The sequence below is a fragment of the Gopherus flavomarginatus genome, chromosome 4 (assembly GCF_025201925.1).
Source record: "Gopherus flavomarginatus isolate rGopFla2 chromosome 4, rGopFla2.mat.asm, whole genome shotgun sequence".
Lineage (NCBI taxonomy): Eukaryota > Metazoa > Chordata > Testudines > Testudinidae > Gopherus > Gopherus flavomarginatus.
The window spans coordinates 90,593,834-90,620,151 of NC_066620.1; the positions used below are offsets into that span (position 1 = coordinate 90,593,834).

The 26,318-nt window shown below is 40.5% G+C and overlaps 1 protein-coding gene across 1 annotated transcript in view; it reads left to right on the forward strand.

Moving 5' to 3' along the window:
* The first annotated feature begins 477 nt into the window (after positions 1–477).
* Positions 478–26,318, forward strand: part of PDE10A (phosphodiesterase 10A) — a 601,549-nt gene continuing 575,708 nt past the window's right edge. Inside the window, exon 1 of the mRNA XM_050949040.1 lies at positions 478–638. Coding sequence (XP_050804997.1) covers positions 548–638 — 91 coding nt within the window. The 5' untranslated portion in view covers positions 478–547. The remainder of the gene's footprint in view (positions 639–26,318) is intronic.

A 26,318-nucleotide genomic window follows, 5' to 3' on the forward strand; every position in this document is an offset into this window, starting at 1 on the left:
TCATCAGCCCTGCGGGGAATTCAGGATCCACAGCTACAGAACACATGACCCCTGCAGGGGACTCTGCCCTCCTACACCTGGAAGCGCCTGTCGTTTGTCCTCCTCTGTCTCTGTCCCCCGCATCTAGCCCCTTCCTTTCCCTCAGTCTATTGAACCAGTTTTTAACCTGAAGGGATCCCAGTACAAATAAATATAAATCAACCCCTCCCCCTCCAGCTGGCCATCAACATGTGTAAAACCTGCAGAGGTGCCCATTGTCTCCCTCTCGAATGCTGCCTCTCTCCCCCAGGTGGATAGGAAAGGGGGGGGCAACCCCCTTAGACGTGGGGCTGAATTGATGGGATTGTGATTTGTAGGATTTCTCCACTTAGTCCCTGCCTCCTGCTTGCTCTCCAGCCACTCCAAAGTCTCTTCCCCTCTCTTTAAGCAGCGATTTCTTTCAATCTCTCTCCCTCTCCCCCTCTGTGTGTGTGTCTCTCCCTCTCTCCACATACACTCATCTCCCCGGAGAGAGAAAGGAGAAACCCAACTCCCAAACACCGGCCAGATGTCGAAGAAACGCAAAACCCTGGAGGGTAGAGGATCCGGGCTCCCCCAGGAGGAGCCCAGAGCCTGCTTTGGGGGCAGCGAGGAGCAAGGTAGGGAGGAGGGAGCCTGCAAGTGAAGGGGAGGCAACTGGGAGTGCAGGGGGATCCCAGCACAGGAATGCATCAACCTGGCTTATCTTGCTGAGTAAAGAGAGCTATAGAGGTGACTTTAATAATTAGGCCAGATTGTTTCCAATAAGGGCATTAAAAGAGCAGGTCTGCGGTGATTGCGACAACACTGAACTTTTGAGCGTGAAGGGGTTAAGGGGGGCAGGAAGGAGAGAGAAGGGGCTATTGATCGATTGCTGAGGAGGAATTGTAGGTTTGCTGATCAATCCAGGTTCCCTTCACCATTTGCTGTTTGTCAATTGCATTGGTATATTCACACTCATGGATTTGCAGCTTGTGTAAATCTCTGTTTACAAGGTGCTTTGAGCTTGAGCATTGAGTGGTGTATTTCTGAGGTGGGGTGTGTATGTGGTTTTTTTTGTGGGGGGGAGGTGGGGGTGTTCCATTTTAGTTCATAAGCCCCCATCCCTGATATGATTTCAGTTGCGTCATGTTGAGGCTTCAAATGCTGCACTTGCAGAGCACACTTCGCATCCAGCTAAAGTTGGTTTTTCAACAGCTTTGGTGCTTTGCTGTAATTTTCGAGCTCTAAGTATTTGTGATGAAAGCTGTTCTGCACTTTCTGACAAGATAATGTCAATGTAGAAGCTGAGCTGGTGTAAAATCAGCTATGCACACAAGTATTAGGGAGTTCTGCAGTCGATTTTTGTTTGTTTGTTTCAGTCAGCCCAATAGTTCCTTTCCTTTGTGTTTATTTTGACTAAATGGGCCCAGATGAGCCAAGCCAAGCTACAGTGTTTCAAGGGTTGTGGCTATAATGCAGAAGAGAGGAAAAAATACCGGCTGGGTTAAAAGCAATGTTTAAAGCTGTTTATAATGGCTTTGAAGACAAAGATTGGAGATGATGGTGTGTACGGTGGAGTAAGGTGAAAATGTAAATGTATTTCTTTATCATGTTAGAATTCAGAAATATGGTGCTTTTGTCTTAGCATGTGCAAACCTGAGCATAGAGCTGATAGGGATGGAATGAGTGTGTTCTCCAATATGGAGTCAATGGTCCTTTTTATAAAGAATGATGATAAGGATCACAATGTCACAAAAGTAATAAAAAATCATGAAATTCAATCTCCACCAGGGATATTTTTGCATTGAGTTGTGTTTTTTGAAGTGAAATATCTCAAATCTGGTTCTGGGCGTGCTCTTTTAGCTTTGTTAGAAAGAAGAAGTCATAGTGATGCACCATTTATCTTGAAAGAGATTGTTTAGGGTTTACGTGGCTGTTATTTTAGATTGCTTGTCTCTCTCACAATAAAATAAAATCCGTGTCCATCATTTCCTGGAAACGATTTGGCTATTAAAACAAATCCAGTCACCTGAGGAACATTTTTATCTCTGTGAATGACTTTATTTGCATGATAGCATACAGTGTTTTTGCAATCAGTAGGAAAAACTGGTTTTGCTGTCACTAACTGAGAAAAGCTTACCTTTTTGCCAGGTGTAGATGATGTCAGACATAGAAAGGATATTCAACATTGACCTGAAAGTTGGTCTATAGGTTACATATAATTTTCATTTAATTGGGGATACCAATGGCATGTGTGGAAACAGTGACCATTATTGTAAAGCAGTGGTGTGTATGTGGTAATTTTTTTAAAACTCCGCAATAGTACTTCCTACAAGATCTCTGGTTATGTAATGAGGAACAGAAAATGACATTTAACTTTATACAGATATTTTTCTTGTTTTGGAAGTACAGTGAATAAGAAATAAAATGAAAGTGGAAAAATATTTAGCAAAGCACTGATCTGCTTGTATTAAGAGAGCAAATGATAAGTATTTTGTAGGAAAACACACAAAGTATTTTGCAGATCAACCGGATGTGAACCTATGCTATGCCTATATGTTCCAGGTTTATGTAGACTATGGCATTGTAAATTATGGAATGTAGTTTAAAATATAGTTTTAGTTAATGAGATCAAGTGTATTTTTATGAACATGTAGTGATTTTTATTTTATTTTCTCCTTTGTATTTCACAGAAAAGAATGCTGCTTGCTAATTATACTGTCTGTATAATACGTAACTGTAGAAACCATTAAGAGTGTTCAATGTACCACAATACTGTAGTGAGCATATTTTGTGCAAAATGGTGGATGTGATCTATTTTTTTTTTTGACATCAGATGTACAGTTATTTTTGGATTAATCTGAAATAATGATTTACATGCTGTGTGTGCTTATGGTAGGTTTTTCTACCTCTGTAGAGAGAACATGCTTATTAGGTTGGCAAGTGGGTGTAATATTTGCCCAGAAGTATGAAAAAGCCATGTAACTCCTGAGATTTAGTTCTACAATGTACTTGTAGGGTGATTATTAGTAAACTAGAACCTATGATTTAAACAAACAGACCAAAAAAAAATAATAGTAAAAACTCAGATTTTTGGACACTACCAAATCCAGCATCCATGCAGAATGCAAATGCAGCTCCACTGTGGGGCCTTCTTCCAGTGGCACAGACGTGGACCATAGAGAGACTTGTTCTAGTTCGGCCATCTTAATTCTGTGTGCTATTTGGTAAATTAGGGACATGCTATGCTAATAAACAAGTATTCTTACTTTTGAGGGCCTATGATGGTTTAAAAACATCTACCTAACACAGATTAATTCCAAACTGCTGCAGTGTAGTCAGTTCTTTGGCCAAATGAAATTCTTGCTTGTGGAGCTTTGTTCTTCTCCCATGTGTGATCTGTATACATGGAGCAGGTTGGTAGACGTCATGTAGGCCGTGGCATACAATTTCTAAGTTCTTTGGGGTGACCTTTTTAGTCTTTCACAAAGCATTTTATGAAGGCCTTGCTAGAACTCTCTCTAACTGCTCCTCCTAAAATAGATCCTGACATTGCAAGTTTTGGACATTCAGCACATTACATTGACTTGAGCGGGGGTAGAGGGTACTTTGTACCTTCCAGCATCAGATCCTTACTAATGAAGTGTGGAGACCAAACAGGCCTGATTTTGATCTTGCTTACATCAGTCTGAATCAGGAGTAACTCCAGTGCGGTCAATGGAGTCCCACCAGAGTAACTAACCTCAGAATTGAGCCCTATGGGTATACCATAGTATGTGCAACTGGTCAGTCAGTGTGTGTCTCCATTTCACATTGCTAGCAGCACCTTTGACTGCATCTTGCTGGTTCTGGTGTCATTTAAATGACACCAAGAGGATCTTGGGTCACAAACTGAAAGCCCGTTGTGGTGACTGTATATTGTATTAGGATATACTTAATGATCCAGAAGACCTTGTTTGCCCCTCTTTTCCGTGTTCCTTTGAAAGCTGGTGGAGAATGTGCAGAGATGGAGGGCTTCAGCTACAAAAAGAGCAAGTTAAAATGGATTTTGTGCTCTTGTAATAATGGAACACAAAATATGATAAACTTAATTATTGAGTAATCCTGTTCACAGCTTTTACTTTTGTCATTATCCAGTGATCACTGCTTTAGTGTAATACAATATTTCAGACAACTTTTTTGTGGAGAGATTTGTTGGTGTGGGAGCTGGTGGACAGAATAACTCTGAGTCCTTGCTTGACCAAATGCTGCTTTCTTGTACACATGTAACTGAGAATATAATTTAACCTGCTGTATTTTCCTTTTCACTGTCTGTATTTTGACTGTCTATGAAAGCAGATAATTTTTTTTTTCTTCGGGTCCAATTCTGTATAGTGTTGAATACTCTCAGCTTTCACAGAAATCCGTGACTGCGGCTCTCAGCATTCTGCAGAACTGGGCTCCTGACAGTTAGCTTTTTAAAAATTGTTTAAAACCTGTTTTTTTCAGAGGCAAACTTGAGCCCCAATCCTGCAGACACGTATGCACATGTGTAACTTTACATATATGAGTAGTTCTATTGAGCTCAGTGGGACCAGTCTTGTGCATAAAATTATCATGTGCATGCTTGCTGGATAAGGGATCTTGGTTAATATTAACCAAGTCCTCTTGAGTTTCGTTCCTGTACAAAGATACTCCAAGTTAAAAGGCACAGTTGAGATATGCATTTTTCTGTCTAAAAATGTCTAGTTATGTGAGATCTTAAATACCTACTGAAAATTCATCCTTATGCCTTGTATTTTTGATCAGTATAAAGTATTATTGATTAAATCTTGTAGATGTTTTAGAAAAATAAACTGCTGTAATCTTGATGTGGGCACATCAAAATATAGGAGGCCAAATTTTGCTCTTACTCCAGATTTACAGTGATGTCACTGAGCTAGGAGTTTGACCCATTGTTTGCCTTACACTGCTGCTTCATTCTGTCCCTTTCACTTGGTAGAAGCAGGTACATTCAAACACTGTTCACTCCATTCATTCTGTGTGCATTCCTGCTGGTGTCATGATTCTGTTTGTGTACATATGGAAGTAACCTGGCTACTTGTCACCTTCTGTGTAAATTATAGAATCCTAGGACTGGAAGGGACCTTGGGAGGTCATCTGGTCCACTCCTCTGCACTCAAGGCAGGACTAACTATAATTCAGGCTGCTTCTCCCTTACAGAACACTCCTGTCTCTGCACTAGTTTTCTCCTTCCCCTCTCTGTGCTCAGCCCAATCGTTTCTCCTTCCTACTGGAAAAGATACAAAAAAGGGCAACAAAAATGGTGAAGGGTATGGAACAGCTTCCATACAAGGTGGAATTAAAAAGACTGGGACTGTTCATCTTCGAAAACAGATGTAAGTAAGGATATGATAGAGGTCTATAAATCATGACTGGTGTAGAGAAAGTAAATAAGAGTGTTATTTACCCCTTCACACAACACAAGAACCAGGGGTCACCCAAAGAAATTAATAGGCATTCAGTTTAAAATAGCCATAAGGAAGTCCTGTGGAATTCATTGCCAGGGGATGTTGTAAAGGCCAAAAGTATAATGGAGTTAAGAAAAGAATTAGATAAGGTCACGGAGGATAGGTTCATCAGAGGCTATTAGCCAAGGTGGTTAGGGATGCCACCCTATGCTCTGTGGGTCCCTCTGCCAGAAGCTGGGACTTGATGACAGAGAAAGGATCACTCAATAATTGCCCTGTTGTGTTCATTCCCTCTGAAGCAACTGGCACCAGCTGCTCTCGGAAGACAGACTACTGGGCTAGATGGACCATTGCTCTGACCCATTATGGCTGTTATGTTTCATCTGTCTTATATTTCAAATAACTGCTTTGACTAATGTAAGTCAGCCACCTTCCTCCTCCTTAAATGCCTGATCCAGAAAGTGTACAGCTCATAATGTCAGTAGCCACTCTACTGTGTGATCTGTGTTTATTCTCTGAGTGTAGATTTTTTGGGACAAAGGTTATTTGACTTTTTTGGGGGGCGGTGTGTGTGTTTGATATAAAACATTGAGTACAGCCTGGCATTACACACATACTGTAATGAAAACAATGAGGAAAGGGCAGCCCCTGTCGGGTATTGCTGCAGAAGCCTGCTATATGTGTACCAAATGAAAAATAGTCCCGTAAGAAATTTCTAGGGGATGTGACAAAAAACTAGAGAGTAAACAATGCTTTTAAAAAGTGGGCTGGCTCCCTGGGCTAGTGAGTTGGGACTCTTGAGCTTGAGCTCTCATTTCTCTAGCAGGCAAGTGCTCAGTTACCTATGTTTGCTTCTCAGAAATTTACCAGCCTTCCCCCTTCATATGCATTTCCAGTCAACTGAAAGAGTAATGTCCAACCCTTGATGCTTTGTCGATGATAACTGTGATGTAAAGGCCTTCTAAGGAAACAACCAAAAAAAGCTTTGTTTTAGGGGATGAAAATGAGACCTATTGGAGTAAGTACAGATTTGTTCTGAGGGCTCTGGAAGGATAAAAGGTGTCATGTATGTAAGCCAAGTGTAAATGTAACTAACACACCGGGTAAGGTGTATGTTTTAGTCTACTGTTGGCTCTATGGACTAAATTCAGCCTGATGAAAGTGAGGGCAAACTCACTGACTTCGGTGGAGTTATGTCCATGTTCACTAGGGCTGGCCTGGCCTTTGGTGTTTTGCTATGGTGACTTACTGGTAGTGGGTACATTAAAGTTAAGGACTAGAGACAAGGAGAAAAATGGTAAGTAAAGGTATGGATGCCTGGGAAGAGTAGTGTTGATGTGTCTTGGTAGATAAGATTTATGGAATAATGCTTTGTAGAAACTACCAGGAGAAAAATAACTCCGTGGTGGTGGTGGTGGTTGTTTCTGTAACGGTTCCTGTTGATTCTCCATAACTATTGAAACCTCCCATTTCTAATCATTCAGATCCTAATTTAGAAAGTTACTTTGTGTGTGCCTAACTTTAAGCATACAAGTAGCCCCACTGGAGAGCTTAGAGAATGCTTAGAGTTAAGCAGCTGCTAAATTAGTAACTTTCTGAATCAAAGCCTCAAGAATGGAAGAGTCATGCTCAATCCTGTTGTCATAATGGCCTCTTTTAAGGGAGTGATCACTAAGGTTATGTTTCTAATATATATTGGAGTAGATTAACTGTACCTAGACCTGAAGAATACAGTTTGGTTTTGAAGAACCGTGAGGGAGAAATTTAGATCTCTTTAGGGGTAAGATTGCAGTCTACATGTTATGGAGAAGTAATTCTGTCACCTGATGCTGTGAGGTAGAGCTACTGGAAGTGTTGACATTTTTTAATATTTGACACAGTCATTTTTTCCTTGATTGAAGAATGTAACCTGGGACAAGTCACTTATTTTCTCTGTAAATAGAAATGGGGATGACTTCTTAACTAGAGGAATGTGATGAGAAGAAATTTTATTGTTTTTATAATAATAGGAGATATACCAATCTTGTAGAAGTGGAAGGGACCTTGAAAGATCATTAAGTCTAGCCCCCTGCCTTCACTAGCAGGACCAAGTACTGATTTTTGCCCCAGATCCCTAAGTGGCCTCCTCAAGGCTTGAACTCAAAACTCTGGGTTTAGCAGGCCAAGGCTCAAACCACTGAACTATCCCTCCCCACACACTTGGATCCTTCAGTGATTATAGGCCATGTAAGTACTTAAGGTAACATTTTCAAAAGCACTAGTAATTTAAGAGCTTAAGTCCCATTGGCTTTCAAAGTTAGTAGGTGCCTTTGAAAATATTCCCCTTGGAGTCCAGTAGTACCCACATAAGATTTTTTTCTTTTGCATTAAGTGGAGTTAGTAATGAAGGTGTTAGTATTACATTGTCCTGGACCTACCTCCATATGCTGGTGGGTGTAAGACAAAATTCTTCATTCTATTTTTCTCTGGATATAGGATAAGTATATAAGTATTTATTGATCCAGAGGTAGCAAAATGAGGGCTGGCCCTGAAGGTGGCAGTCAGGAGGCAGGTTCTCAGCTAGTGTAAATCAGTGTAGCTCCATTGACTTCAGTAGTGCTATGCTGATTTTATGCCACTTGAGAATCTGGCCCCATGCATTCTTAAAGATGATTCACAGATTTCTGTGTATTTGACTTAGGATGCTTCCTAAAAATGTCAGAAAGTGATAAAGTGAGGAATTCAGATCATGGAGGGTATAGGAATAAAAACAAGGCAAAATACATAGATCCTGTAGGAGCCTATTACAAAATAATGGAAAATATAGTTGAGTTTCCCTTTTTAAGGTGTAGTTGTTACTCCCAGGAAGCCTCTTAAAAATCTCTGACTTGAACACAATTCATTTTACCTTTTTTCTTCCTGGAGGCCAAATTTAGGCTGCTAGGGAAGAGACTGAAATCCAGGACCTCTATGGTGGCATTCTCAGAAATGCTTCCAGTTCCACACACAGGGCCAGGTAGGCAGGCAGAGCTTCAGAGTCTCAATGTGTGGATGAGACCATGGTGTAAAGAGGAGGGGTTTAGATTCATTAGGAATTGGAGAAACTTTTGGGATAGGGAGATCCTATACAGGAAGGATGGGCTCCACCTAAACCAAAGTGGAACCAGACTGCTGGCACTTAACGTTAAAAAGGTTGCAGAGCAGTTTTTAAACTAGGAGAAAGCCAACTATTGCAGAGGAGCACGTAGATCGGACAGAGACTTCTCTTAGAGGAGAATCTATTGATAGAGATTCTCTAGGTTAGAGTCAGGGGCAGAGGATGGAAGAGGATAATGTAAGGGCCAGATAAGACGAGAAACATTCACATAAAGAATCAGACGCATCAGAAAAGGGCAGACAAATAAACAGTGACACGTTCTTAAAGTGCTTGTACACAGATGCTAGAAGTCTAAATAATAAGATGGGTGAACTAGAGTGCTTCGTGATAAAGGAGGATATTGATATAATAGGCATCACAGAAACCTGGTGGACTGAGGACAATCAATGGGGCACAATCACAAAATATATCGTAAGGACAGAACAAGTCATGCAGCTGGGGGAGTGGCACTATATGTGAAAGAAAATGTAGAATCAAATCAAGTAAAAATCTTAAGTGAATCCACATGTTCTGTAGAATCTCTACGGATAGTAATTTCATGCTCTTATAAGAATATAACATTAGGGATCTATTATCGACCACCTGACCATGACAGTGATAGTGATGAAATGCTAAGGGAAATTAGAGAGGTTATCAAAACTAAGAACCGAATAATAGTGGGGAATTTCAATTATCCCCATATTGACTGGGAACATGTCGCCTCAGGACAAAATGCAGAGACAAAATTTCTCGATACTTTAAATGACTGCTTCGTGGAGCAGCTGGTGCGGAAACTCACAAGGGGAGAGGCAACTCGAGATTTAGTCCTGAGTGGAGCACAGGAGCTGGTCCAAGAGGTAACTATAGCAGGACCACTTGGAAATAGTGACCATAATATAATGACATTTCACATCCCTGTGGTGGGGAGAACATCTCAACAGCCCAACACTGTGGCATTTAATTTCAAAAAGGGGAACTATGCAAAAATGAGGGGGTTAGTTAAACAGAAGTTAAAAGGTACAGTGACTAAAGTGAAATCCCTGCAAGCTGCTTGGGCCCTTTTTAAAGACCCCACAATAGAGGCCCAACTTCAATGTATACCCCAAATTAAGAGAAACAGGAAAAGAACTAAAAAAGAGCCACCGTGACTTAATGAGCATGTAAAAGAAGCAGTGAGAGATAAAGACTTCCTTTAAAAAGTGGAAGTCAAATCCTAGTGAGGTAAATAGAAAGGAGCATAAACCCTGCCAAATTAAATGTAAAAATGTAATAAGAAAAGTCAAAGAAGAGTTTGAAGAAGGGCTAGCCAAAAACTCCAAAGGTAATAACAAAATGTTTAAGAACATCAGAAGGAGGAAGCCTGCTAAACGAACAGTGGGGCCCCTTGATGATTGAGATACAAAAGGAGCGCTTAAAGATGATAAAGCCATTGCAGAGAAACTAAATGGATTCTTTGCTTCAACCCTCAAGGCTGAGGATATTAGGGAGATTCCCAAACCTGAGCCAGCTTTTGTAGATGACAAATCTGAGGAACTGTCACAGATTGAAGTGTCACTAGAGGAGGTATTGGAATTAATTGTTAAGCTTAACATTAACAAGTCATCGGGACCAGGTAGCATTCACCCAAGAGTTCTGAAAGAACTCAAATGTGAAGTTGCGGAACTATTAACTAGGGTTTATAAGCTGTCCTTTAAATCAGCCTTTGTACCCAACGACTGGGAGATAGCTAATGTAACACCAATATTTAAAAAAGTCTCTAGGGGTGATCCCGGCAATTACAGACCGGTAAGTCTAATGTTGGTACCGGGCAAATTAGTCGAAAAAATAGTTAAGAATAAAATTGTCAGACACATAGAAGAACATGGTTTCTGTAAAGGGAAATCATGTCTTACTAATCTATTAGAGTTCTTTGAAGGGGGTCAACAAACATGTGGACAAGAGGGATCCAGTGGACATAGTGTACGTAGATTTCCAGAAAGCCTTTGACAAGGTCCCTCACCAAAGGCTGTTACGTAAATTAAGTTGTCATGGGATAAGAGGGAAGGTCCTTTCATGGACTGAGAACTGGTTAAAAGACAGGGAACAAAAGATAAGAATTAATGGTAAATTCTCAGAATGGAGAGGGGTAACTAGTGGTGTTCCCCAAGGGTCAGTCCTAGGACTAATCCTATTCAATTTATTCATAAATGATCTGGAGAAAGGGGTTAAAAATTGAGGTGGCAAAGTTTGCAGATGATACTAAACTGCTCAAGATAGTTAAGACCAAAGCAGACTGTGAAGAACTTCAAAAAGATCTCACAAAACTAAGTGATTGAGCAAATGACAAAATGGCAAATTAAATTTAATGTGGATAAATGTAAAGTAATGCACACTGGAAAAAATAACCCCAACTATATATATACAATATGATGGGAACTAGTTTTAGCTACAGTGAGTCAGGAAAAAGATCTTGGAGTTCTAGTGGATAGTTCTCTGAAAATGTCCACACAGTGTGTGGAGGCGGTCAAAAAAGCAAACAGGATGTTAGGAATCATTAAAAAGGGGATAGAGTATAAGACTGAGAATATATTATTGCCCTTATATAAATCCATGGTACGCCCACATCTCGAATACTGCGTACAGATGTGGTCTCCTCATCTCAAAAAATATATATACTGGCACTAGAAAAGATTCAGGGGAGGGCAACTAAAATGATTAGGGGTTTGGAATGGGTCCCATATGAGGAGAGATTAGAGACTAGGACTCTTCAGCTTGGAAAAGAGGAGACTAAGGCGGGGTATGATAGAGGTATATAAAATCATGAGTGATGTGGAGAAAGTAGATATGGGAATAAGTAAATAATCTTCCCTTAATACAAGAACTAGAGGTCACCAAATGAAATTAATAGGCAGCAGGTTTAAAACAAATAAAAGGAAGTTCTTCTTCACACAGCGCACAGTCAACTTGTGGAACTCCTTACCTGAGGAGGTTGTGAAGACTAGGACTATAACAGCATTTAAAAGAGAACTGGATAAATTCATGGAGGTTAAGTCCATTAATGGCTATTAGCCAGGATAGGTAAGGAATGGTGTCCCTAGCCTCTGTTCGTCAGAGGATGGAGATGGATGGCAGGAGAGAGATCACTTGATCATTACCTGTTAGGTTCATGCCCTCTGGAGCATCTGGCATTGGCCACTGTTGATAGACAGGATACTGGGCTAGATGGACCTTCGGTCTGACCGAGTATGGCCATTCTTATGTTCTCTCTCATTTTAAGTTGTGGATAAACATATCTTAGCATGAGGACACTTGAAATAATTTATTTAGGCAAGGTTTAAATGTCGGGCAGAAAAATGAAATGCTGAAATTTTAGGCAGAAAGATGAAAATGCACTTTAAGACAGAAGGACAAGGGCAAGACTGAGTGTTTACTTTGGCCCATAACCAGCAGCAGTACATAGATACGTGGCCCCAGGAGAAAAGTGGGGAAGGAATTGTGACTTAGCCAGCTCTCTCTTTCTCTCTGGATCCCTCCTCCTTTTTTTGTTTTTCAGGTCTATACCAATAGAAGATAACTTTCTTCTCTCTGCAGGCTCGACTGGGCTATCTGGGGCATTTGGAGAGGGGGTAGCAGGGTGAAAAAGGCAAGCCAAGGCCCCTCCGATTCCATGCCTGTTTACAGAGGAAGGAGAATTGCGGCTCCTCCCTTCTCTTCTCCCTCATTTCTTCCCCCCAACCCCACACACTGTGAACCACAACATTGTGACCAGACATGAAGATAGCAATATAAAGTACATATACATAGGAAACTTTCACTGTTCCACATGCCCTGTAAGCAACCTTGTTTGGGGGTCAGAGTTAGCTTAACTTTGAGAAATGTCAGATTTTAGGTAGCAGGAGAAAGTTATGATCATACTGTTACAGCTCTAAGCAGCAATGTATTGTATGTAGAATATTAAGAAATTAGAGCATTTGCAGGCCATAAATGCTTGAATTGAGAATGACTGCTAACCAGTGTACTTACTGCTAATGGTTGGGTAGAAGAAAAACAGCAGATCTATTATCTCTGGATAGTTGGAAGAATGGACAAGCTAAAGTCCGTCCTTTTTTACTCTGTGGAAAGAACTCTACTCATCTTTCAGTTCAAGGCACTGGGCCTTTCCAGAGGGTTACTGGAGATGAAGTCTATTCTGAAATGCATTCAGCCATCTAATTTCTGTTACAGGCATTCTCTGTAAAAGAGAGGTCTATACATATGTAAACGCTTAATAATATGCCAGTTGCTGGTGCACAAGAATGTGACACATTTTTTCTTGGGTTTTGTAGGACCAATGTATGTTTTTGGTTGAGTGCTGCAAATCGCTTCTCATGTGTAACTCTTAACAGTTTACATCCACTCCGAAACAATAACTGAAATTCATGGAGAGCTTGTGTGTTGCTATTAGTTTTTTCAGTGTCCTGAGAATGAATAAATGATCTTATAGCAGTGCAATAAGGCAAGCAGAAAGTATATAGGAATAGAAAGCACTGCGTCAGTTTTCAAAAACAGATAGCATGTGATTTCATTTATTTATTTTTAATGACAAGAATATATTTGTTAACCTTCCTGTTTTTCTCTTTCCATGACTATAAATCATGAGTACCAGTTTTTGAATAGAAGTTCTTTGGATCAACTCTAATAATAAAATGCTATATATTTTTAATTTAGGACTAGGATGGGGTTTGTAGGGAGAAGGGGATGGGGGCAGAGAATCCTAAATCTTCTAAATGAAGGAACATCTCATTTTATTCATTAAATATTGTGGCAGAACTTCCTGGATGCACACATGACACCTACATAGCTGAGATGTCTTTGCCCAGCCAGGTGCTGAGATCATGGCTGTCTAATTTCAGATGGATCTTTAAGGATCTGCAAAGCTCATTCTTAAATGAAGTGGTTCATTATCCACTTCTGGCAAAAGTTACTGCTTTAACTTCTGGGGGATAAAAATGCACTCTCTGAATTCTCAAAATATAGCATTAAACTAACACAATAACTGTATAAAGGAAGTCATGAATTGACTTCTTGGTTCCCCTAAAATGACCCTGTCAGGGTTCCCTCTGCACTCTGGGGTACAGATGTGGGGACCCGCATGAAAGACACCCCTCCCCCCCCCGCCGCAAGCTTATTTCTACCAGCTTAGGCTAAAAACTCCCCCAAGGCACAAATCCTTCCTCGTCCTTGGATGAGTACTGCTGCCACAGCCAAGTGAGTTAGACAAAGATTCAGGAAAAGGACCACTTGGAGTTCCTGCTTCCCCAAAATATCCCTCCAGGCCCCTTCACGCCCTTTCCTGGGGAGGCTTGAGGATAATCTACCAACCAGATAGGTAAACAAGGTGAGCACAGACCAGACCCTTGGGTGTTTAGGACGCTAAAAACCAATCACATTCTTAAAAAAACAGAACTTTTTATTATAAAGAAAAAAAATAAAAGAAGCACATCTGTAAAATCAGGATGGAAGGTAATTTTTTAATTTCAGGGTAATAAGATTTAAAAAACAAAGGATTTCCCCTCTAGGCAAAACTTCAAAGTTACAAAAACAGGGATAAACCTCCCTCTCAGCATAGGGAAAATTCGCAAGCTAAAACAAAAGATAATCTAACACATTTCCTTGATATTACATCTAATATTACAGAAATAGTAAGTATCATTTCAGTAGGTGTTGGATTACTTGCTTGATCTCTTTCTTTGTCTCAGAGAGAGCACCCACACAGAGCACAAAGCAAAACCCTTGCCCCTTAGATTAGAAAGTATCTTCTCCCCCTTATTGGCCCTTTTGGTCAGTGCCAACCAGGTTATTCAAACTTCTTAACCCTTTACAGGTAAAGGAGGGATTTTATGCTACCCTTAGCTATATGTTCATGACAGACCCTGGTTCAAGAGAGGTGCCATATGTATCGACAGAGGTGCAACAAAGCGCACTCACTGGAAATCTATTAGTGGTAAGCAGTTGCCAACACATTCTATAACATTAACCCGCACTGGGGAAAATTCACACAATTAGGAGTAGTTCCTTCCAGTGAAAGATGAACAAGTAGAAGCCGAATCTGAGTGGGAAGCTTCTATTAGTGGAACTGGGAGACCCATGATGATGCAGCCTCTCTTCCCTTTCCCTCCTCACTGAATCCTACCCCCTGCTTTAGGTACATCTTTCTTTTGTAAAGAGACACACACAATTACATTCACCAAATACAGTGAAGACTGCAGTAAGAATCCACCTCCCAGTACGCAATCCCTTGCTTTAAGGGACCACTATTATTTAACATTTTTATATTGAAGTTGTATCCACAGGCCGCAACCCAGATGGGGGCCCTGTTGTTTTAGGTTACAGTATGGCATAGTCTTTGCCCAAAAGAGTTTACAATGTAAATAGACAATACAGAGAACATAAAGCAAAAATTAGTGGTACAATGGTACCATTTTTTAAAAAAGATGTCACCAAATTATCCCCCAGTTCCTCCTCTCTGTTCAGATTCCCCAGCCAACTAGCTTTGCCATTGCTGGCCCAAAGTGCCCTCCTTTTACCCTGCCCACCTTCTAACACTGGGGTCAGTCTGGCAAAGAAAGGGAAATAAGTTAGCAAGAGACCAGCCAAAAGCACATGATAGCAGGTCTGTAAAGGGAAAAGGCAGTGGGCACATATCTGTCCATTCCTACTCCTTTCCTTGTTTCCAGTTTTCTAGTACAATTTTGCATACCCTTTAAAGATGCCCCATCTTCAGCAACCATTATTTATTAGTCCTTTAGAATTGTACAGGACTTTGCTTTTTTGTAATGTTGCTGTTCTATGACCAGGGCTCTAGTGGGAAGCCATCTATGGACTCTCAACTAAGGTGAACTGCAGAGAATGGGGCAGGCAATACCCATAAAGCTGGTGGCTATTCCAATACTTAGATTTACCAAGCCAGCATAAAACAGCTTCTTTATTACTTTACTGGTTACTCAGATGTTCAAACAACATAGGTCTCTGAAAATGATCCCGCTTTAGGCCTCCATCCAGGTACCCACATCAAATATGATGATTTCTGTAAATCTTATTTCATCATATAAAAGAAAAGGTTCTACCAATCCCAAAAGATTGGACACATTACCTCCCAGGTTAACGAATGTTTCAGATCTTACCCAAATACGCTACAGCCAATTTCTTATTAACTGAACTAAAATTTTATTAAAAAACGAGAGAGAGTATGGTTAAAAGATCAATATACATACAGACATGAGCTCAATTCATTGAGGGTGCACATTCATAGCAGAGATGGTGAGCTTTGTAGCTGCAAAGAGTTCTTTCAGAAATAGTTAATAGGTTATAGTCCAATGTCCAAATATCATATTCAGGGTGTACCAGCATAGCTGGGACCTTAGTCTTGTGACTCAAACTTCCCCTGATGAAGCCTAAGCAGTTCTGAGATAGAATCAGGACCCAAGGATCTTTTATGACTTCATGTCTTTTGACATGTTGGAGTTCCTCAGGGAACAAAAGGTAATTAGGATGATTTTGGAGGAGGTCCATCACCGGTACTTAGCTATACGAATTAACATAAGGCCATTTGCTTGTTCCTCCACCATTCACAATACATTTCAAAGAGAGAGGAATACCGAGATATCCCATGTTTACAATTCATTTAAATGATAGAATGTTCTTTTGACCTCTGAATTATCAGAATACAGCATAGACAGGGACTGTTGATTACATTGTCGACCCTACTCATACATACGTAAATACACAAAACCACAACCATTATTTCTCCATATGCCTTTTGAAGGTTATTTATTTGGCACAATGTTTAACCCCTTATACCCATGCATCATATGTTTTAAAATAATGGCATTGGGGAGAAGCAAAGATGAAACCTCCAAAGAGAAACAAACCAAAAGAGGCAATTTGTTAGGTGGCCAATATGTCAGTCTGATTTTCCTCAAGGATTTTAGTTGGAGTGGGTTTGCTGCAATTCTTTTGTGGAGCAAAACTGTACAGCTCAGTTTACATAAGCACATTTAAAGAGAGAATTATGAAATCCTCATTTTGTTAACTGATCATCTAATCAATGAAATTGTCATTACGAAGACTGATTCCCTTTTACTGAGCCTAATATTATGTTTCCACTAAAATGAAACAGCCATCAATATTTTTAAAAGTAGCAAATTTTAAATTGACGACATCACTTCCTTTTGATCTTTTTTTTAAAATTCAGTTATTTTCAGAAGAAAAATTTAAAAAGCTCTTAAAGTTTCATTCTACTCTAAAAGTAATTATGTTAAAAAAAAATAAAATAAAGGCATTACCTCACTCATCAGATCTGCTATCTGTGGGTATTCTGAGATGCATCTTCTGTCTTTAGTGACAAAGTAAGTTAGTTTAAAAAAAATTATTACTTCTTTTAACTCTACAAAGTCAATACAGCTGACGAGGAACAGAATCCATCTTGTGCATCTTCTATAAGATGGCAGCTTATGTTCCACTTGCCAATAGCTGTGGAAACCCACTGAAACAAATGGATTTGAACAAGTGTGCAATGGCACTACTTTCAGCAGCAAGGTTAGTTTAGAGCATAGTTTGGCCAGTGGAACCTTTATTACCGGTTGTGCTGATGTGTGAGATGGAATGAATTCAGCTTGGTTCTTGGAGCTCAGGCTGAGTTTGTAGGGCTAACAATTAGAATTTTACATTTAAATTGAACTCATTTAATATGGAAATCGTGGTGAGACCATAAATAAGAAACTTCTTGATGCCATTGTTATAGCCCCTTCCTACAGTTCCATAAACACACAGTGTATCTGAAAATATGAAAGTGATTTTATAACTTTTTAAAAATTGATTTATTTCACATTTTCCAAATGAGTCTCCTGACTCTCTTGCTACAAATGGGTTGTTCTTTACTCCCCTCATATGACTTAGCTCTGATTTAAAAAAAAAAAAAAAAGAAAAGAAAAGTTCTTACATTAGTGCTGTGTCAATATGTAACTTAATTATTTCACTTAAACTTTGTCTCTCTTCCTGCCCACTTTCCCCAAAAAGTACCATGCATAGTGTCCCAGATTTATATTTTTAAATGAATGCAGGTTTGAATATATGTAAAGGGATGTTAACAACCTCAGTTGCCTGGATGCCAGTTAGAGAAAAATAATGCCAGATTATCATGGGAAACTGCTGGCACAACTCTTCTGTTCAGCAACATTTGTCTTTACTGACACCTAACTTTTGACTTTATTTAAAAAAAATGTTAATCTCTGGTCAGGATTTCTTCAATAAAAAGTGAGTGAAATGCTGGCACTGTTATTGAAGTGCTTCTGAAAGCTACAACCACAGTGGTGGTGATTAGTAGTAGTGGATTTGGTCTAGAACAGTGGTTCTCGACCAGGAGTCCGGTGTTCCCCGGGAGAGGGAAGGGCACGAACAGGTTTCAGGGAGCCACCAAGCAGTGCCAGCATTAGATTTGCTGGGGCTCAGGGTAGAAAGCTGAAGTCCAGGGCCGTGTGTTCTGCCACTTGGGGCTGAAGCTGAAGCTTGAGCAATGTAGCTTCGGGGGCCCCTGTGGCATGGGGCCCCAGGCAATTGACCGGCTTGCTATCCCCGAACAGAAAAACAGTTATTGTGGCACAGGTGGGGTGAGGAGTTTTTATAGCATGTTGGGGAGGCCTTAGAAGGAAAAAGGTTGAGAACCCCTGATCTAGAGCATGGAAAAGATTCAGGAAACTTCAGAAGTTCTTACCGAAGCCCTCCATAAATTCTTAACTTAGTATTTTGAATGACTTGCTATATTCTATCTTAACTCCATGCTATAATAATAACTCTTGTTTTTTCTTTTTCTGTTTTTAAATCTTTTTGTTTCTCTTCTTCACATGTCAGTACAGTAGAACCTCAGAGTTACAAACATCTCTGGAATAGAGGTTGTTCATAACGCTGAACAAAATGATATGGTTCTTTCAAAAGTTTACAGCTGAACATTGATTTAATTCAGCTTTGAAACTTTACTATGCAGAAGAAAAATTCTGTTTTTCCTTTATTTTGTTGTTGTTTTTTCATATTTTACATTTAACACATTATTGTATTTGCTTTTTCTTTTTTCTTTTTTCTTTTGGTCTCTGCTGCTCTCTGATTGCGCACTTCGGTTCCAAATGAGATGTGTGGTTTACTGGTCCGTTCATAACTCTAGTGTTTGTAACTCTGAGGTTCTACTGTAATAAACCTCAGTTTTGCTCCATTCCTTTGAAATGATGACTAGACACTGCAGGTCTTCTGTTGTCATGGACATCAGTTCTGTACAAGTCAGAGGCTTTTAACTTCCCCAGCTGCCTCACTATTTTGGCAAGATCTGTAACAACAAATATCCTGCCATATCCTCTCTACTTTGTGTTCTCGACAGTGCTGAGAGCATTATCAATACTCCACAAATAATAGGATAAGAGGATAGCAACACTACATACTAACTATCCTCTTTCACTTGGCTTTGTTCTGCATGCTTTACTCCAGCCCCTCATCCTGGAGAAACCTCTTGTTCCTTCCAGGGCTCTTTTTTCTTCATCCACTCTCCTCTGCTCAAGATTCACTGGCTGAAATGACCATCTTTTGAGATGTGAGTTGATCAGGAGCAGCAGTAGGCACTGGAGAGGGGAAAAAGGAGATGATGATGTGTTACAGGTTGATCATTGGAGGCTTCTCTATTCTGCAGACTTCATCTATTGTTTCTACCTTGCTTCAGCGTACCTGGATGTTTCCATTTAGATCCACTGAAACTGGGATGCTTTTTCCGTAGGTGATGAACAGCTATCTATCTGCTATCCCAATAAAGCAGGAAGAATTGTCTAGTTGGAGCAGATACCTGCCTTCTCTTAGTGAGAATTGTGTGCTCAAAGAGAGTAGAGTGATTCTGGATCCTAGAGAAGGATGAGATTTTTACTATTCTTGCTGTTTTCTGGTGCTCCTAGCTTCATGGCAACTGCTGTTGCCATTTTCTTGCTACACAGAAGTACATGAAATATCAGCTGTTGAGGCATTTTTTTCCCCCATCTGGCAGTGTATATGCACCTTACCATGGAAATCCCCAGAGATTCTCTGTGCCTCAGATGATTTCTACCAGTATACCAGAGCAGGCCCAAACAGGTGGTCCTGAATATTAACAAATATTGTACAAATATTTAGCCTGGTAAACAAACCTAAACTTATTAAGAGCAATATTTTAGATGCAGAAGAGGGTGGGGAACTGAATTTTTCTTTTGGAGCCTGGAGATGCCCTTGCTGGCATGGCACGTCGGGCCAGATCTTCAGCCTGCTGTGCAAATCAAAGTGTCTTGGTTGACTTCAATGGATCTGGCCCATAAATTGCTTAGCTATTCCAGAGGAACCTATGCAATGCTGCTGATGAAGATGAGTTTGGAGGCAAAGAGCTTTTCACGGTATCTTCACCTGAACTGGCTGAAAGGCTAGGATGAGGCTTCAAGGTATAGAATCTACATGAGGTGACTGAACTGAATATTACTTAAGATTGCATGAAATCATGATTTGAATTGATGTTCAGTCCTGAATACATTGTTTAACAGATGCATTTATTTTTAAAATCTGCTGACCAAAGTGTAATATTTCTGAAACTGGCATGTTTCCCCATAATACATATCCATTACTTTTTATTGCTCTCTGTCTCTTTGATATGGAATTTCTATAAACATGTTACAGATAGTCTGAGATGAAACTTCCACCTTACTTTACTTCTCCTTTTACTTGCCTCTGCAATGACTCGGCTCCTTTCATCACCATGAATTGCAGGTAACCACACTTTGTGTACTGGGGACAGGGTGAGGAAAGAACCCCCTTCAGATAACTCTGGAGTAGGTTGGTGTGCCAATGTCTGCCTTTAATTGCCCCTAGCAATTTCTTCTCTTGTCTGAGTCCTCTGTTCCTCCAGCTGTGGATCATTTCTCTTATACAATAGTAGCCTACCTAGATTTTTGCATCATGATTCCACATTTTGTCTTGCTTCTTCTTAACTGTCTGTAATAACTTAAGCAGACCGTATAAGCAAAACACAGCTCCTCTTTGAAAAGTCTTGGGCTTGTCTGGTTGCTTCCCCTAAAATGGGCAACCTTGGGAGGGTCTTACAGTAAAGTGCTGGGTTGCTGGCAGGCTATTAGCTAACATGTAGCTATCCGTTTGATGCTTTCCTTTCTCTTTAGGATTATGTACCGTCCAGAGTGAGCACTCTAGACTATCATAATGTGTGGATCAGGAAAAGGGCCCTGAGTTAGTTTAAAACCATCTTATATATCCCCAAACCCCTCTCTTTGTCTGTCGGCCCCTGGAGAATCCAGTTTGAACTAGTGTGTGCGCACCTCTCCTGAGGGGTGGCTTAAAGAGGTTAATAACAGGAGGTACATTAGCATCCCCCTCACTACGAGAGAAGGTACATAAAATATCACAGTAACACCTATATAGTTGCTTTTTTAACACAATGGACCCAAAAGATACTAATCCTGATTATGTAAAGCTAATCTTAATTCCATAAGATTTGTTTGGGGTATTACAGGAGTCTGTCTGTCAGTCAGTCACCTGGCTCCACTGAAGTCAATGGGAGTTTTGCCACTGATTTTTCCCCGCAGATCAGTGGTCAATAAAGTCTAGTAATGTTAAAAGTTGGAGTTTTCAGAGAATAACTTTCCACACTGTAGCTGTCTCCTGTAGATTCTTCACTCTTCCTTTCTTCCTTCTATGTTTTATTCTTTTTTAAGAAAAATGTCATGTGTTCAGATTTACTGGTCTAAATTATTCTTTCTTTTTTTTTCTCTCTCTCTCTCTCTCTCTCTCTCTCTCTCTCTCTCTCTCTCTCTCTCTCTCTCTCTCTCTCTCTCTCTCTCTCTCTCTCTCTCTCTCTCTCTCTCTCTGGACAAATCGTGATTCTCTCAGTTTCTGTGGACATGGAGAGAAGGTGTTTAACATGGTGAGTCAGGACTGTGTGTTTGCACTAGCATTTTTCAGTTTGAGGAAGAATTTCACAAACATTAAAATCCTGTGCAGAGACTGGCTCTTCCTAGACATGAGCATGAACCCGCATGTCCAGTCTCTTTCCAGTGCTGCATGCATTATGTATTGAACACAGGTAATTGGCATCAGGGCATTTCAGTTGAGGCCGTGGTGCATAAACTGTACAGAAACTACTTGTTTGTATATACAATGTTATTAATATTGTGGTAATGACTAAAGGCTACAGCCAGGTGGGGTCCCATTGTGCTAAGTGCTGCACAAATGTAGAATAAATGACAGGGTTTCCCCCAAGATCTTAGTGACAAAAATTCAATCCAGAAACTTAATGATAAAATGTAAGTACTGAGGAGAATTCATCCTGAATGTGTCCAGGACTTGCTCCTTAAAATTTTGGTCAGGCGACTTAGTTGTCATGATGGCAGTGCAATTCAAAGTATAGAGTGGAGAGGAGCCTTTCTAAGCCTGTGGTTCAGATCTAGTATTTTAAGTGTGGCCCATTCTAGAGATGGGGTGAGCCACAAAGACCCTGTCTGGATTCAAACTTTCCACAACATTTGGAGGGGAGTTGAGATCTAGATGTTGGGTTGGGGCTCAAGTCTGTCCACCAAGAAGGATAATTTGCCCCGTGTATGTAATTCTTCTATTCAGTTGTGGCATATGTGTTTATATGCTGCAGTTATTGCCGCAGGCTCAATGAGGAATAGACAATAAAATCTTGGGTGAGTCTGTGCTGCACCTCCTAAGAGGAGGATCAAGAGGTTAAGGTGGCTTGAAACTGGAGAGGTCCATGGCATAATTATGGCAGCCCTGGGAGGCCTTTCTTAAGGGATGGCAGCTTCCTGGGGCTGCCCTCTTTGGGTGCAGCATAGCCTGAAATCTCCAGTGCTTTTGCTGGGGAAATCCTCCTCAAGCTGGAATGAAGGCTTTTAGAGCCCTGCATGCTGCTCCGACTATCGTACCCATACTATATAGCTCAAACACCTAAAATATTTATTCAAGATTTTAAAGTGTATCTCATATTACTAGTTACTGGGTTGGTTGAATATAAGCGTATCATTACTTGCTCTCTATCCCTTTACTGGAAAATGCACTGGTTGGGGGAGTAGTGGGGAGCAGGGCTGCCCGGGGGGAAGAGGAGGCGGTGGCGGCAAGTGGGGCAATTTGCTCCGGGCCCCGCAGGGGCCCCCACGAGAATATAGTATTCTATAGTATTGCAACATATTTTTTTTTTTTATGGAAGAGGCCCCCGAAATTACTTTGCCCCAGGCCCCCTGAATCCTCTGACGGCCCCGGTGGGGAGTGGACTTGGTAGCAAGGAAGAAACTTACGAAAACTACTAAAATGTACATTATTTCAGTAAATGGTGCATTGACTTACTCCTGACCATCCCCTACAATGATTCTGATACATGACCTGCCCTTGTCTACACTGGGGGTTAGAGCAGCATAGTTACATCTCTCAGGGATGTGGATTTTTCACACTTCTGACTGCCATAGTTAAACTGACCTAATTTTCTAGTATAGACCAGATGCAGATGCACACGTGAGAGGTGTGTATGAGAGAGACTGTTCAGGTGCAGGTGGGCGGGTGGATGAGGGGATACACATGTTAATGTTTATAGTAAGGGAGGGCTAGAAGACTTTTATGTGGGCTGATAAATACTTTTCTTGACTTTGCAAGGCTGATGTAACCACTTTTATTTTTAAATTTTATTTTGTGAATGCAGCAAACTTAAGAGAACTTTTTTTTTTATAAATGTTTCAGAGCCTTATTCCACATTTTAAATGCTTTCTCCAGGAAATAAGGAAAGTTTAAAAATTAGCTTTTTTTGTAGTGCATTCTGTCATAAGCCATTAAATATTCCTGTTTTGATATTTTTAAAGTAGATTAAAGCCAAGTTTTACAGTACATACCTTAGTCATAAGACATGGAAAGCAGTTAATTTTGTAGACCATAATAGCATACTTTGGATAGAATTATGGCCAAAGGGTGTGACTGTGTACCCAAGTAATGTGATAACCACACTCAGCAGTGTACGCCTTAAAGTGCCTTATTGCTTTTATGAACTGAAATGTACCATAAGGAAAACAGCTGAGCATGTGTGTTTGTTTGGCATTATAGATTAAAATTTGACATCATTGACAGTCAATCAGGACATCATTGACAGTGAATCGGGAAGTCTCAGTTGTATCCAGAATTCTACAATAATTCACTAGTCTGTATAATTTAAGCAAAATACAGTTGGAAGATCAAAAGTTACTCAACAGCTGGTAATAGAAGACTTGCGCGAGCTGTAGGAACACTGTATTAACACCAGCTGCGATATACAGTTCTGTGAAGCTTTTCCATTTCTTTGGGACTCCTTGTCCTCAGAACCACCCTTTCCCTTCCCAAAAGCCTGACACACTCTGAACTCTGCCAGATATTCTTCTGCGCAATTCCTAAATCGAGTTCAACATGTTCTCTGGGTGCAGTGTGGCCAACCTTTAAAAATGTGGTGTGCATTTTTTGGGGGTTTTTTTGTATCCTTTGTGAATTGACTCCTGGACATTTTTTTAGTGTGATTGTAACAAAAAAGAAATCTAAGAGACATTAAAAACTCCATCCTATGAGCAAAAGTCTAGTGGCAGAGATTAGTCTGAGAACTGTTGGTTGGGAATAGGAAACTGAACATTTTTTAAGGATGGCCTCACTCTGGCTCTCAGATCTACTGAACACATTGTAAACTTTTTTACTGTAATATGCATAAAAAATGTCTGCCAAGAACAGCCAGAGAGAGAGAGGTGTTGAGCTTGAAACTAGGATTTTCTTTATTTAACTTATTAGGTAGTCTGACACATGTTACTGCTTATGCACTCTACTGCAGCCATAGTCCCTTGAGTTGTGCTCCTATCAGATCTGTTGTACTAAGCGAGACAAACACGTGGATGGGAGACCGCCAAGGAATGTCAAGGCATTGTAGGCAGTGGTATTGATGACTTGATAAATGGCACTCTTCCCTCTGAGTCAGTACTGAACCACTGTCCCAGCATGGTGCTAAGAGCACTGGGCTACTGAAAATGCTGGCTTTTAGATGAGACATAAAACTAATGTTCCCAGGAAGTCAGGACCTAAGTTATGTCATCAGCTTAGTTTTCCAGCATTATCCCTGGTAGTGGCCAGTATCAAATGCTTCAGCCGAAGGTGTGAGAAACTCTGTAGTGGATAATTATTTTATCCATTTGGAATAACCCCCGTCAGCTAATGCTTATCTTAGGCCTTGAAACAGTTGGTGTGAATGTTCTCGTCCATATAAATATGTATATTTTTTGAATGCTACTAAACTCTTGACCTCAATTTATATGTTGTGGCAATGAGTTCCTTATGCTAGTTATACATTCCAGTAAAAAGAAATGCACTTGAAAATTTTTTTGTCGTCTTTCATTGCATGTCCCCTTGCTCTTGTATTATGAGGGATCTTACCTTCTTTTGTAGCATTCATTATTTTGAATACCTGTTTGTTACAAGAATTTCAGCTGGCCCTGTTGGTAAATCCATCTATACAACCCCTTCTTATAAGAGGAAAAAATGTGCTGTCTACCCTCTTCTTCCACAAGGCCTTAACTTGAACTTTCTTTTCCCACTTTTTTTTAAGGTTATCCCAGTGCAGTAATGGGCATTGAATTTGGCTACTGGATAGAATGTATGGGTAATCACGGTTATCCATTGAACAGTTTTTTTTGTTTAAAGTCTTTGCTTAATTTTTGGTTTCCTTTCTCTGTTATGAGCCAAATTCTATCATGCTACACTAGGGCAGCCTTACTGTTGTCAATGACGGTAGTTTGGTGTAATTAGAACAGAATTTGGTCTTGCACAAAAAGATACGATCATTAAATGAAGAGGGTTACACCAGTTTAATTACTGTTTGGGAACATATGGAGTCAAAAGCAGTTATGCAATAGCTTATGTTTATTTGTTTTAGTTGCTCATCATTTAACAGATAATTCACACTATAAACATTTTTATGACCACTCTAGCTTTACCCAAGGGGGGTGGAAATATATTTTTTAATTGTTCTCACAATTAATTTATTATTTTCTCCTTGCACTGGCAAGGTTCTTCTCTGTCCCCCCACCCCTCTTTCTGTCTTACATAAATATTTACTGTCGCAGGTGGGTTGTGAAAATCACCTCTGTGCAGGCACAAAAATGAGGCATAACCAAAAAAAAGAGAGAGAGAAAAGAGAGTCTCTAGTGAAAACCCTTGTGAACTGTGAGACCATAACATGTGTCTTCTAAGGATCTAAACTGATCTAAAGCCCAATGAAACCAATGGAAAGGTTCTCACTGACTACATCAGCAGGCTGAGGATCAGGCCTTATTGCACATTCTAAAATTCAGTTGTTGGAGAGAAGTGTTTTTATATTGCAAAAATCCGGATCTAAATACAGGGCTGCCGGGGGGGGGGGCGGGGGGGAGGCCAAATGGTGCAATTTGCCCCGGCCCCACTGGGTCCTCGCAAGCCCTGGCCCGGTGGCGGTCCATGTCTTTGGCAGCATTTCGGCGGCGGGGGGGCTTACAGTGCTGCCGAAGACACAGAGTGACTGAAGCCCCCCCCCCTTGAAGATCCACACCGCCGCCGGGTGAGTACAAGCGCCGCAGCTCCCCCGCTTTGCCCCAGGCCCCCTGAATCCTCCGGCCTGCCCTGTCTAAATATGGGAAAGGTGGGATTTGCAGAAAGTGTCCCAGGAGTTTTTGCCAGTTGTCATGAAAAAAATTGAC